The sequence below is a fragment of the Pezoporus occidentalis genome, unplaced genomic scaffold (genome assembly GCF_034315485.1).
Source record: "Pezoporus occidentalis ecotype Australia unplaced genomic scaffold, CSIRO_AGI_Poc_V1 ctg230, whole genome shotgun sequence".
NCBI classification, from domain to species: Eukaryota; Metazoa; Chordata; class Aves; order Psittaciformes; family Psittacidae; genus Pezoporus; species Pezoporus occidentalis.
The window spans coordinates 527757-541747 of NW_026914181.1; the positions used below are offsets into that span (position 1 = coordinate 527757).

General features: G+C 39.6%; 1 protein-coding gene across 3 annotated transcripts in view; it reads left to right on the forward strand.

The window, feature by feature from the left end:
* AFG2A (AFG2 AAA ATPase homolog A) overlaps positions 1 to 13991 on the forward strand; it is a 226725-nt gene that overhangs the window by 198418 nt on the left and 14316 nt on the right. For 2 of the 3 annotated variants that reach the window (XM_062621652.1, XM_062621653.1), the window contains one exon: positions 1372 to 6256. The exons of the other annotated variant lie outside the window; for it this stretch is intronic. In XM_062621652.1, the coding sequence (XP_062477636.1) occupies positions 1372 to 1548 (177 nt within the window). In that variant the 3' untranslated portion in view covers positions 1549 to 6256. Of the gene's footprint in view, positions 1 to 1371; positions 6257 to 13991 lie in introns of those variants that run through there. 3 annotated transcript variants of the gene reach the window in all.

The window sequence follows — 13991 nt, forward strand, 5'->3', positions numbered from 1 at the left end:
TTTATAATGATGCCTGTAGAAACCCCCAGCAGGTCTCTTCCTCTTCGTTTATGTAAAACTTGCCTTATTGCACTATTTATCAAGGGGAAATGGACCCCTCCTTCAAAGACCGACACAAGTTTAGAGTCCAAGATGCTTTTCCATCAAGTCTTCTCCTTTTTGAAAGATTTCTAGGTTTGGTGTTAGACATGGATGGGGGAAGGGAGGTTTGATCCAGTTTGGGTTTTTTTCTTTTTCTTTAAGTAGATTTATTTTTGTGTTGAGATAGGGAAATAGTCACACTGTCTACTTGGAGAAAAACCTGAACAGGAAGACCAGTATCCCTCCGTTAACTTTCCAGATGATGTATTACTTACCTCTGCAAGAAGTTGGTGCACTAAATCTCAGCTATGCTTCCACATTTAACTTCCACATTTAGCTGTCTCTAAAGTCCTGAAAAGCATTAAAATGCATAAGAGCAGTGTTTAGCTTCACTGCTCATTAGAGCAGCACAGAACTAACAGTAATATTGTTGTAACTTGACAAAGCCATCTAAATCCATGCATGTTTTCTCTTGAAAGCTTCCTAAACATGCTGCTAAATCCTCTGAAAAGCTACTAAACAGCTTTGGCAACCATTAGCACAGCATAAGCAGGGGAACTCCTTTCAGTAAGTGAACAAACAGAGAAAATATGCTGAATAGCTGGACAAATGTGTTTCAGCTGGCTCTTTCACTTACAGATATAAGGGAGCAGTCAATATCAATCACTGTTTTCCCTGTTGCACTGGAAATCACAATATCTCTTTTCATTCTGCAAGCTCTTTTCACCACAGTAATGTGTCTTTAGAATGACACTGGAATCAGTCTGTTTCCGCTGTCTAAAGTCCAGAGAGCTTAAAAACACATTGCAGGTTATGAGACCCTAACCCTCCTCCCCTTCCACTGCTCTCTCCTTCTAGCCTGCCTTTTGGAATTAATTGTTTTTACTTCTTTCCCAGTGTAAAGCTGAGAAAGAAAAGTGCCCACAGAACCTGGGAATATCTGCTCCTGTGCTTTAGGGACAGAAAAATGTATCGCTTGTTGTTGGGGCTTTAATTTATCAGGTGTCGTGTGGAGTTTAACACAAGGTAATATGATTATTAAGTTAATTTGCAACATCCTGTAATACGAAATGTAATGTTATTGTGGTTTCAATTTTGAGCTATATCCTGTTTCTTGGATGTCCTAATCACCCACAACATCATTTATTAAAAATAGTTGGAGAAAATCTGACCATGTGAGCATCTGGCATTTAGAGTATGTTGGTGTCTTGTGTTTGCTTTCTTCCTTTCAAGTAATGTATTTTATAATAGTAATTTTCTGTGGGGGTTTTCTTTATTGTTTCTTTGCAGATAACAGCGGTCTGCAGAGAAGCAGCCCTTCTAGCTCTTCAGGAAGACATACATGCCAAATCTATCATGGGACAGCACTTTCGGTACGCGCTGACTATTGTGACCCCGAGAATTCCTGATTCATTAATCCAGTTTTATGCAGATTATCAGCAGCAAAGTGGACTGCACACGCTTTGAAAGGCAAATTAATACGTACGCCTATTCACAGTGTGAATAGTGCATTTCCTTTGTAAAGCTGTCAAAAGCCAAAGAATTTTTTATTGTGAGTAGAGTGTCTGAAATTAACTCAAGTGCAGAATTGTCATAATAAATGCCTATGTGGAAGTTTGGAGCATAACTGGTATCATGTAAAACTTCATATTTTTACAGTTCCAGTGGTATAATCTGCATTTTGGAGGTGATAAGATTGTTAGTTTAAGTCAGTTTATTGGAGTGTGTATCTGTAAATCAAAAAGTAATTATCAAATTCTGAATTTCTGGTGGATTCTTGGCCCTAAAGAGAGTAGCAGCAAGTGTCATTACTGCCTTCATTTGTTCCTGCCTCAGCCGTAGTCTGATCCCAGGGACTGTCTCAGTGAGGCACAGACCTGAGGAGTGGCCTCACTACAAAAAATGCTGACAATTATTCTGAACCTTTTGATTTATGATCTCCAGAAAAGCTGCCAAACAGGCTTGCTGAACATAGAGTTTTCTGAGGTAAAGCTAAGGTATCATGACTGATGACAATGAAACATTTGTTTTTGGTTTTAAACAACTCCTCTTTACACATACTGGGAATTAGGCATCTTTAAAACTGTACATCCCTTGGCTAACCGAAAACCACTGCCAGGCCTCAGCGAAAGATTTCTGTTGTTATTTGTTTGTTTCCATCAAAATAAATAGGAATGTTGATTGGTAATTTAAAGCTGGCCACTTGAATGAATACTAATTAATGAATAAGAAAACCTCCTTGCAAAAACTGTTATAAATGACCACAAAATAGTTCAGGGACAGGTAAAATCTTTTGGGCTTATTTCTTTGTTATATTGAAATGACTATGGGTCTTCATAGGTTCTCTACTTTGCACTCAATATGAAATGAAGATAAGTAAACTCATTTTCAGCTTTTTTCCCCCACAGTAGAAAGACTGAGCTTTTCTATTCCATACATGAAAAATAGAGGGAAAGATAAAGCAAAAACAATACAAACTTGAATAAAAATGGGAAAGAAAAAAAAATAAACCCCCTCAATTTCAGTGGGGAATTCTGTGTTTTCCTGGTGTTTTGCAGGTAAATAGAAGGCTTTCCAGGTCAAAATTTTAGCCAAATCCAGCTTTCATTTGTTGAAGTAAACAAATATATTTTTAGGCTCTGTGTAAAGTTATTTTTTGGATTTGTTTATCGATGGTTCTGAAGACTTTTCTTTCTTGCAGCCATTAGATATATATTCAGAAGAGTAGTAATTATTTAGAAATTTCCATAAATTTATGAGAAATTTGTGTATATCTAAGAGAGACTTCTACTATATTTACTTAAGTTATCAATATGAAATTTTAAAAGTGATCTCTTGGCCTTGATTATGGTTTTTCTCTTTTAGTTCCACTCTGTACATGATTTGCAGCTTTTAAACAGAAATATACTATTTTTATATAGCAACTTTTCTATTTTATTTTAAACTCTTGTTGTTATAATTAGCATTTAATTTTACTATCTCTGAAAAGGGTTAGAGCATGAGAAAAAGCATGTCGTTCACTTAGTTCATGTGATGTATGGGCAGTTTTTTTTCTTCATTGTTTGACCTTTTAATAGTACAACAGACAGAGGGAATTAAGAAAATTATAAATTGGAAAAGTTGCCTTGGGGATCAAGACTGTATTTGAAACTACTTTATCATCTTTTTCTAACTTTTATATACTACATCTTGAAACTCAGGTTGTGAACTGTTTATTATAACCATTGCATTTTTGATAATTCCAAAAATTAAATGCCACACTGTTATCCCCTGGTACTTTCCTCCAGAGTGTGTTCCTGAAGGAAGGAAAGAAAAACTAGTTTTTACTGCCAATAATGAATTCTGTTTATAATTTTATATCCTAAAAATAACACTATTGATGCTCCAGATCCGTAGCAAAACAAAATCGCCATTTCTTGGGAAGTGTTCAGTCAGATCCCTTGGGAATGTCCACCAACGCAAGAATCTGAACGGAGAGAGGCAGGTAGGAGCTGGCTGCCCTTTCTGTACGTGGGCTTCTGTTGCCACTAGTGAGAATTTGCACATTGAATTTTAGGACATTAGGAGAGAATGCTGGTCCATGACTGCTGTTCATGCTTTAGGAAAGAACCTATCCCTGCAAACATTTGTCCTCTCATCTGCACAGTACCACATGTATCCACGTGGTGCCAAATCTCTTGATACATACCTACATGCCTGAAGGGATTTTAAATGTAGGAAGCTGCCTTTTTTTACGTTGGGTTTGTAGGACTTGGTTTTTAAAAAAGCAAGATACTGTTAAAATCTGAAGTCCCTAGAAGGTTTCTGTTGCTCCCAAAGACTGATTCCACTCAAAATCTTGCTCCATCCCAAGCCACAGATAAATTGAGATTTAAAGGAATGTGTGGCAATTCCCCTTCTCTTTCCTAATGACAGATCGCCATTATCATGAACTACCAACTTGAAACTTAACAAAAATCTGGAAAGTAACCAAAAATTCAGTTTTGGCCAAAGCATATCAGCAACCTAGTCCTTTCAGAATCCAGCCTGGTGAACACTTTTGCACCCTCACCCTCTCATTGGAACTTACTGATGAAGGCACTGTAGGACAGAGCACTTCTGAAGTATCTTTCATTAACCTGTCATTTAAATGAGTGTTTTTTAATTCAGAGCTGAACTTTTCACAGGGTGTTTTACTGAACACATTGTGCCTTGGCACCAAATCAAATTGCTTGCAGTGTGAGGACATATAAGCCTGAACACCTCCATGCTTCAGAGTAAATCAAAGATAGAGGCATTCTTTCTTCTGCTGGGTTAATCGCGTTTACTGTTGTTGGATGTTTCCCTGAGATTTAATTTTAATAAAATGATAGAGCCCCTGTGAATAGAAGAGAATGAATCTGAGAAGTATCTCTCTCTTCCATCCTCTTTTTAACTGCTGAAGTGGTTCCTAGACTTATTTCTTTACGTTCTTTAGAAATACAGTCTTTTTCCTGCCTGCCATTATCTTTTGGAGCCAGTTTTTGGCCCCAATACTGCTTGAGTTGCAGAATTGTTAACATTAAATCAGCTTTTCAACGTTTCAGGCACATTTTGTTTAAATACAAAGTCTAACTTTTTCCTCCAATAACAGCGTCTTTGAAATTGGCATAAAATGTCTTTTGACAGGTTTGCCAAAAATGACCAGGAGAATATTTATGATCAATATGAAAAAATGTCTTCACTTAACTTGAGAAAAAGTTCAGTCCTGTGTTCTCCCTAATGTATAAACCAGATTTTCACTGCAGGTGCGATATACAATTCTTAATCCTGGAAAAAGAATGAAGTTTATTGTGGATAATTTTTCTGCAGTCACTAAATGAGAACAGAACATAGCTTTACTGAGCTCAGGTGCAAGGGTGAACATCAGGGACAAGATAATTTTCAAAGATGGATATTCAAAATCACTGGATTTAGATTTGTCAGCCCTTTCAAATATTGTACCCTGAAAGTTTATTTTTCTGGCTTGTGTATGCTGGCTCTTTCCTTTCAGTTTCTTTACTCATTTTAAATGTCAAACTGTGGTTCTTCTCCTTCAGAAACTGGGCACGTGCCAAACATAATGCTCCTATAACTGAACATCAGGCGATTCTTGCTGCAGGAAGGCTGGCTATAGATGGCTTTTTGCTGTGAAGGCTTCAGACTCTGTGCTGATGAGGTGTGGAGAGGAGTAGAGAGAAAGCCAAACTCTAAAGCCTGGTGTTTTATAGTGTGTACTGCCCATTAAGCTGAAGTTAACTGATGGACACAAGTTCATGGGCGGGAGAACTCTCCTTATTGCAACAGGCAAGTATCAGTGCTGTGGAGGAGGCAGACCCTTAAGGCTTTTGGATGTTTCTGGCTCTCCCAGAGAAACCAGTCAATTGGATGGGCGAAACAGTATTACCAAAACTAGAAAAGCAAATGTCCACTGGTTGGGGTAGCTCAATATGTAGTGATAAGTAGGAGAAAACTTAGAAGCAATTGTACTTGGAAGATGAAGAGTCAGGCAGACACCTACTGTCAAAACCTTGCCAAAAGCCTGTGAAAGAATTAGTAAAAAGCAGGCATGAAGAATTCTCCCTGCTACCTGTGATCGCAAAGCTGGGACAAAACTGAATGTGTTTCCTTCACACTCCTGTGGCTTGGGATTACCCATGTGCTAATGCAGTCAGGGTGCAGGAAGTGGCTTGCAGTGGGAGCTGGGACAAACTGACCTGCGCCTTGACCTGCTCATGACACATATGATGGGGAGGCCCACTCTTTGGCCACCACTGACAAAGCCAGCACATAAGGACAGGTGGGGTGAAGGACAGTGAATAATCTTTGCATTTTGGCTACTCCAGCATAAACTGATGGCCACTGAACTCAGGAGCCAGGTGGCCTATGTAAAGCTTTTTGTAGCTGCTCCAAACTGTGTCTTGAGGTCCTGATCAATATGGAGCTAACCTATAAAAGAGTTGCATTTGGAAGATTGGTTTTACATTGTGACCCTTTTGTATTTGTATTTAATGTTCTTGTTATGGTTGTAGAGAATTGATGTAATTTTTACCTACTATGAACCCCAAAATCTTCTGCTTTTGCTGACACATTTTTTTTCCTGACATGAAAGAAAATACTGTAGGTGATCTAATGTGTGCAATTTAATAAAGAGCTTTTACTAGGGAGTAGAATCACAGTTGTAGTTGCGCATGTTTTGAATGGCAGGTTAACATCTGTAAGACAAATATTTCAACTGAAACCTATTCCTAATCTTGGGGCTTGTGTCTGCTTTTTTTTGCAACTGCTACCTGTTCATTTATTAATCTTTTCTGTAGGAAACTCAGCCATGCATTTCCTCCAGGGCTTTATATGTTCTGTGTTAAATATTTTAAATGGTGTCATTCTTCCCTGCAGACTTAAATCCAAGGGCTCCAGAGTCCTGATAAATCTGTGTTTTCTCTGTTGGCTAGTCCGCCAAGGACCAAACCCTGGTGTTTGCATGGCAGGCCTCCAGCAAGAGCCCAGGGATGGCAAGAAAAGGCAATGGCAACCAGATGACATTCTTTCCCTTTGAATTAGTGTAGAGTCATTGCTCAAATAGATTTCAGATCCTTCCCACAAAATTTGAGGCTAGTGTGTTGACTGCCTGTGCCTATGCAAGACCCATGGCAATAAAGCTTGGATTCATCTAAAAGATTAAGGGAGCGGAGTCGCTCTCGCTTTCCTCAGTACTCATTGAAGAAATGCTTAAAGACAGTCCAGACAGTGATTTATCACAGCTAAGAGCTGAACTACCTTTCTGGAGGTCCAAAAGAGATAACTGATGTCAAGAGAGGCCCCATGGCAATTATCTACAGAAAGTGCCTTAGAATAGGTGGAAGGAATTGAGAACAGTAACTCTCAAAATACTGAGAAAAATATTTTATCAACTTGTGCAAATATATCCTGTTTGCATAAATGGTTCTGGAAATGCTGTTGTTCTCTTCCTCTCAGTACCTGTGTCTGTGTGGCATGGCAGCGTGCTCTTAACCACACACACCTCTGATTTTTTTATCTTTTTAGTAACAGACAGGAGTTTTCACATCCCTGTTTGGTAAAGTAAATGGCTCCACATCAGCAGAGTGTGGAAAGGGCTTTGATAACCTTCAAGGTGAAATACTTGTCAGCTCTCACTTTATCCAGGAACGGATTATCTGGGCTGTGGAATAATGAGGTCATGTCTTCCCTCCACACTGCTGGCAAGAGCTTCAAATTTCACACAGGGGTAGCTGCTTACATCAAGCCAGCTTTGCTTAATGCCGTTTAAAGCTACCTCCGTTTTCTGTCAGCAAGTTTTTACCAAACTGAGGATGTGAAATGTGTTCGTATAGCCTTATTTGCATTATGTGAGGTGTTTCCATGGTCTTTGGATTGCTGTCTTAACAGAGAGTTGGTTGGTTTTGATGCAGAAGTGCAAGATGCAAGTAGCAGAGTGACTTGCCTGTGCTGCATACAGGCAGGCATTGCTTATGAGGAATGTAGAGCAGGATTTGGCAGGTGAGTGGACCAAGGCCACATAGCTCTTTTCAGGTGAGTGTCCCACTAGTCAACTTGCTGCACTGCCATGAGCCTAAATCTGCAGTTTTTATGCAGAGCTACTGCATTGTGAGTGGCCACCGACATGAAAGATCCCTAAAGCACACAAGCTGTGGATGTTAAGGCCTATGGGTGCTTAAGTAGATTAGCAAACAAACAAATCCTTTAATACTCTGGAATGGTTCCTCACCACCTAAGTAGAGATTATTCCACCAAACCAGCAAATTTTACCCTTCTACCTAGTGTAAAATATGCCTTTCAGATAGCTAAGTTCTTTAATAAGCACTCATGGTTAATAAGTACTCATGGTTAAAAAATAATTCTAAAATAAAGGAAATAGGAAAGCATATTGAAAACTTCTGTGTGGATTTCAAAAAGGGCACAAAAATGTTAGACAGACCCTGTGAAAACTGAGGTTACTACAGTGCTGGCCGTCGCATACAAAGGATGCGACCCCAGAAAGGTCACTACCACAGAAGATGTTATCCTTACTATTAGTTTTACAGAACTCATTACCATTTTATGTACAAATGTGTGACATAACTCACCACCACTTTCTTCTTAGCATTGTGAAAATCTTGGTTAAACTGTCTACATGTCTTGGTTAAACATGTAGAAACAACGGGTTACCTTGGTCTGATTCCGTTTCCAGGCTTTCATCATCTGTAATTTTAGTAAAAAAGTGCTTTTGTTAATATGCAATGCATCATAGTAACCGGTTACACTTTTACTACAAAAGGGTGTTTTATTTTCCTGAGGGATGAATAGTAATCAAGTATCAGCTGGTAGTGCCAAGTTCCTTGATAACACAATTGGCTGCATACAGCTTTGTTAGGCCCTTTCCTGCACTTGCCGGGAGAGACTTAAAAGAAGATGGTAGGAAAGCTGTTCTTTCCCTACTTGCGTGTTGGGATCGGAATTTTGGGATCCTTTTGTCTGCTGGGTGAAAAGGTGAGTGCCTGCATCGACTGGTGAAGCCCTTACTGATTAACAGTGGTGAGGGAAAGGTGGGAGAGGAGATAGAAAAATGTTTGAAAATAAACATGTGAATTAGGAAGATTAAACACTGACTGACTTTAATGTGGAAGGGTGGGGGTTGATGGAGTTGGAAGGTGACAGAAAGTGGGAATACTGATTATAATCAGAGTAGGGGCTGATTTGTGTTATTTTGATGCTGATTTCAGTGTGATGGTGATCTGAGGGAAGGCTACAATCACCCTGGCCCTATATAGGAAGTGTCTCTATGCTAAGCACCAAGTGGAATCTGGCTTTGATCTCATTAACCCCATCAGCACTAGATTAGCAGATGTGTTTCTGGAGTTTGACTCTTCAGATGCTTAAGGTGTATATACGGTGGCAGCAGGGCAGCACAAGGTGTTTGATGTGTATGGCAGTGAGACCTCTCTGAAGTCTTTGGAGGAACCCCTCTTGATATGCAGCAAGCCCCACATGTGCAGAGAGTTTTTACAGATTTTTTTTTTTCCTCCTAGAAATATTTAATTGTCATATCATTGGCAGGGTTCGGAACAGTTGAAGAAACTTGAGAAGAAAAAGTTAAGACTTCTGATTTTTTCAGAAATTTAGTATCAGGTAATGTTATCAAGAGGAAGGAGGGGAGTTCTGCCCTTTTTCTCAATGAGAAGAAGAGGAAGAGTTGGGGAATAAAAATCTAAGAAAGTGGGGAGGAAAAGAAAAGAGTAGAAAGTGTGTGTGCAAAGTTTCCTCCTTTCTTCTAAAGTCCACTCGTTTATTTCTAAACTCTACAAGAAAAACAGTGAGATAGAGAAGGAAAACCCACAGCAACAGTAAAAAGCTCAGAGGTTTTATTTTTCTAGAAGCATTTGTAGCCATCAAAAAGGATCTTGTACATTCAACAGATCATTTTGTTCCTCACTACTGGTTTTCTGTGACTTTTAAAAAAGGACATGCAAAGAGCTGATGTGAGTTATGTGCAGGAAGCTGCACAAGACAGGGGGAGCAGTGTGGGAGGTGTTGCAGGGCAGAAATGATGGCATAGCATGAAGAGTAGGGTCCCAGAACAGCACCCTAGCCTGGGTAAGAGCAGCTGTGTGCCGTCTCCAGCAGCAGAGCTGAAGCAGAGCTCTGAGAAGAACAGCATCCTTGGACTGGTGTTTTCTGTGCTGCACAAAGCCTCAGAAGAAACTGAGGCAGTGCCCTGGGCTGTTGCTGTGGCCATTGCTGCTGGTAAGCTCTGCTGCACTGCCCAAACAAGACTTACTTAGACAATTTGCTGTTACAACTTCCCCTTATTTATCCCTGCCAGCAGTGTAGCATCCACCCTGGTATGGACATGGTGACTATTTCAAATTAATTTGAGGTTATGTTGTCCGTGTTCACCCAGGCAGAATTTGCACACTGTGATGACAAAATCAGCCTCACGCTGAGCATCAGGTGGAGGAGATATTGTTAGTAACCTTTAGGCTTTATTTTTGTTTTAAATTCCTCAAGTTCTAACCCTGTAAAAGAAATTACAATAGATCAAATTAAAAAAGAAAATTCTGCGTTACTGCAGGTGCCTATTTTGATGGTATCTAAAATGGAGGTGTATGAATGTCAAGAGTATTCTCAGCCAAACCAATTGGGTTTTGTCTAGTGGTTCCTTCAGAATAAAGTATGGTTCACTGTTTGCTTTGGGTGTGTTTTCGAAAGGGCTTATTTGGAAGAGCATCTTGGAGATGGCTTTGCACAAAGATGTGTTTTATATGTTGAAGTCAGTTCCATTAGGATTGGACTTAGTGTGACTTTTTGGGAAGAGTCAATATCCTCACTGTGATGAGTGTCTTATAATTCTAAGATGGATGTATCCTATTGCATTGTCTTGGAAGAGGCCACAGAAGAAGCTGAAGAAGTTGAGACTGAGCTTGGAAGTGTGAGCAAAATGTGTTCTAGGTGACTTCTCTTCTGAGGCACTTTGCCATGCTCTGGAGCAACTTCAGTTATTTTTGTAGTAGTTCCATTTGGTGGTCTCTGTACAGGTAGGAACACCAATTGGTCCTCAGGGGACAGGAGTAACACCTCATAGGCCAAAAAAAAAGAAAAAAAAAGACAAAAAGAAAACTTCTCTCAACAGTGAATGTGCTGCTGTTATCTGAGAGCTGCAGGGACTCTGCTGCAGTGAAGAGCAGTCATTCTTTTCTTGCTGCTGTTAAGCAGCAAATGGTCCTTAAAGTGGTGGCAGTAGAACAACATGAGGGCTGAGGCTTTGATCATTGCTCCTTCATAAACACCTCCACGTGCTTTCTGGTTTGGGCAAGCCTTGTGTTTGTCCTCCCCACACTGCTCTTGAGTTTTCCGCTTCCAGGTTATTTCCTGCCTTGGATCTCAGGGGTGGCATGATTTAAAATACATCTATATGCATGAAATATATCTAAAATTATATTCCCGCTGATATCTTAAGCTCCTGAAAATTGTACCATGCTTTCCAATCACACATGGGGTTAAAATTACTCTTTACCGGATAAAATAAATTAGCAATGTAGGACATGTTTTCTTTCTCTGAAACTGAGGCTGGTTTTAAATGAAAGTTGTATTGTTTTGTTGGTACTTTTTTACCGAGGCTGTTTTCCCCACATGTAGAAGCTGTTGCTGCTCTGTAGGAAGGTTTTCAGGCTAGGAGTCAAATTTGATGTCCCAGTTGGTTCTTATTGTGACACCTTAGGAAGACATTTCTCCCTCATGAGACTTACTCTCTCCCTCTTTTGTAAAGTACTTTATTTCTATACTCTACCCTTCAATCAGGGGATCTCAAAGTTCTGTGCTAGCTCTAAAGTTCTGCTGTTGCAGCAACTAAAGGAAAGATCCCCCTTCATGGTGATAGTAGTGTGTGTGTGGAAGGAAAATAATGGTTGTTATGACATGCTAAGACCCTGCAGTTGTAACACATTTGTCCTGCCTTATGTAAGGGCTGGAAACAGAATGCGTATAATAACCTCGGGTTTTTAATTTCTGCAAAAACATAATTATTTGGAAGGGTGGTTGGAGGGTTAAGCTAGAAAAAATAAACTACTAGTATAATAACATCCATATTAAAAAAAAACAACCAACACAGATTTAACATGTTATATAATCTCTGTTAAACTTGCTCTGGGAAATCCTCCAAGAAACAGTGTCAGTCTCCATTTTGTGCAAGTCTGTACATAACATTTATAAGAATTTGTGTGCAGCTGGGTGGGGAAACAGTGAAATAAGAAGTTAGAACAGAATGTAGCCTCACCAAAGTCTTTCTGCAGTGGAGCATTCAAAGCAGAAGTCGAGGGAGGTTTATTCCTTTGCAGGTCATTCCACAAAACCACCCCCCCTGCACACACAACTTCCAGAGCTGCACCCTAGGCAGTGTGTTTCCCAGTGCACTCGCATCTCACTTCTGACATCAAGCAGCAGTCTGAAAGGCTTCTAGGCATATTAATCTCATAAGTAAGTGCTGCTTTGAGATGTTATGTTAAAAAATAGTTCAGTTCTCTAAGCTGGATGCTGCCATGCCATGGGAAGCATCTAGCATGTTGTTCATGGCCCCGTCAGCTACACTGATGGTACCTTTCAGTTTACGTTTGCTCTGTTGCATACAGGTACAGCAAATAATTTAATGATTCCTAAACTTAATGACTTAAATACATGGGGGAAAGCTGTTGAAAACAGGAATTATTTGCACTGCTTTTGTGAAATGCAGAAGAAACTCTTGGCACTTTTCTGCCAAAAGGCAAGCCTGGCTATTGATCTGCTTCTCCTGCTGAGCTTTTGTCATCTTTTTTGTCCTTTCCACCTTCCTCTTTCTCTTCTGGCATTGTTATGCTGCTTCTTTCCCATTCCCTGCCAGAGAGGGTTGTTGTCCTCTGCACAGGTCAGCAGAGCAGCAAGTGGTGCTGAAAATACTGATTATGTGGAAGTGATTTGGGATATGGCATATTTCAGCAAGCAAGCATGTAATACAGGAGCATTTGTAAGCTTTTGCTGAGGCATCCTTTCTAGTGAAGTTCTTTGAGGAGACTGGGATTTGAGTTTTATTTGCTTGTGTCCAGACCATTCTTCTGATAAAGAGATTAAGTTCTCTTCAGAAAAGGTAAACTGTGGAAAAGTATATTGCAAAAAGTCATATTGCATTTGGTTTTGCAAGATGGGGCATAATCCAAATTCCATTTGAAAACAATGAGTGTGTAATAAACGTAAGAATCGGCTCTTGCTTACAACTGCCAAGAACTTCATGAAGGCCTTGCTTTTGTTTTCTTCAGAAGTTCACTTTTTGGTAATGCTCTTTGTCAGGAAATCAGCTGGGAGCTAGATAAAACAATGCACTGATGAGGTTAGTGCTGAATGTTAATACACTTGACTAAGCCATGTGTCTTGCCATGTATTATGGCTTGCTTCAGGGCCCAGTAGAGTGGCTTTGAGTCTTCAGTAGTGTCAGCAGGCTTTAAACAGCTCAGTTGGTGTCTGTGAATTTTACTTTCCAGCGAGGCTGTGCAACTTAATTTTTATTACCAAGAGTAAAAATGCATTTGAGGTTAGTGAAGTCCACAGCACTGGGAACTCCATTGTCCTTTTCTTTTTTTCTTGTTTGTTTTTTGTTTGTTTTTTTTTTCTTCTCCCAGAACTAGAAAGAGCAGTAGGAAATGCACGCTGTCTTTCTGGTGCACTACATATGCAACCTGGGCAAGGAGGAGGAAGAAAACATGCAGTGCTGACTGGATTCTGCTGTTGAAGGCTTTGCTCTGGAGCCTGTTCTTCAACCTGCCTCCAAAATACAATTTTATTGTTTTTGAAAACATTTCTTGAAGTTTGTCTGCCCCTTCCTTGTACCATTGTGATTTCACTTGAAATCAAGTGATCTTTTACAACATATACTGAGAAAATATTTTTTCTTTTTTTATAATTTTAGTTCAAAGTGTAAGTTTATAATAGATCCAATGGACCAATGGTCAATGTCTAAACTACCTCTAATATCAACAGCAGCTAGTTTAGCTGTTCTGCAAGGAGCAAAGTTGAAAGTGTTTCACATTTATAGCACCTCTTTCATTTACTTTGCATCTTTATAGGTATAAACTACTATGCATATTGGTATTCTGGTACCTAACAGTACATGGAAAGATGCATATTCTTTAGAAAAAGCATGTGTTCAGAAATTCTCAACATCAGTTGACGGGAACCTACAGATCTGCTTGAGATGAAATATGCTTTTATTGATACGTCTCTGTTCCCAAGTTTGACTTCCCAGTTCTACTCCAAAGGAAAGGAGTGGCTTTAGGTGCTCTTTTTTAGATTTCCGTACTCTGTTTTGAATGTTGCTCCTTTGATAAGCTAGGAGTATCATATTCCGCGGTCAGTATAACAAGTTGTTAGTT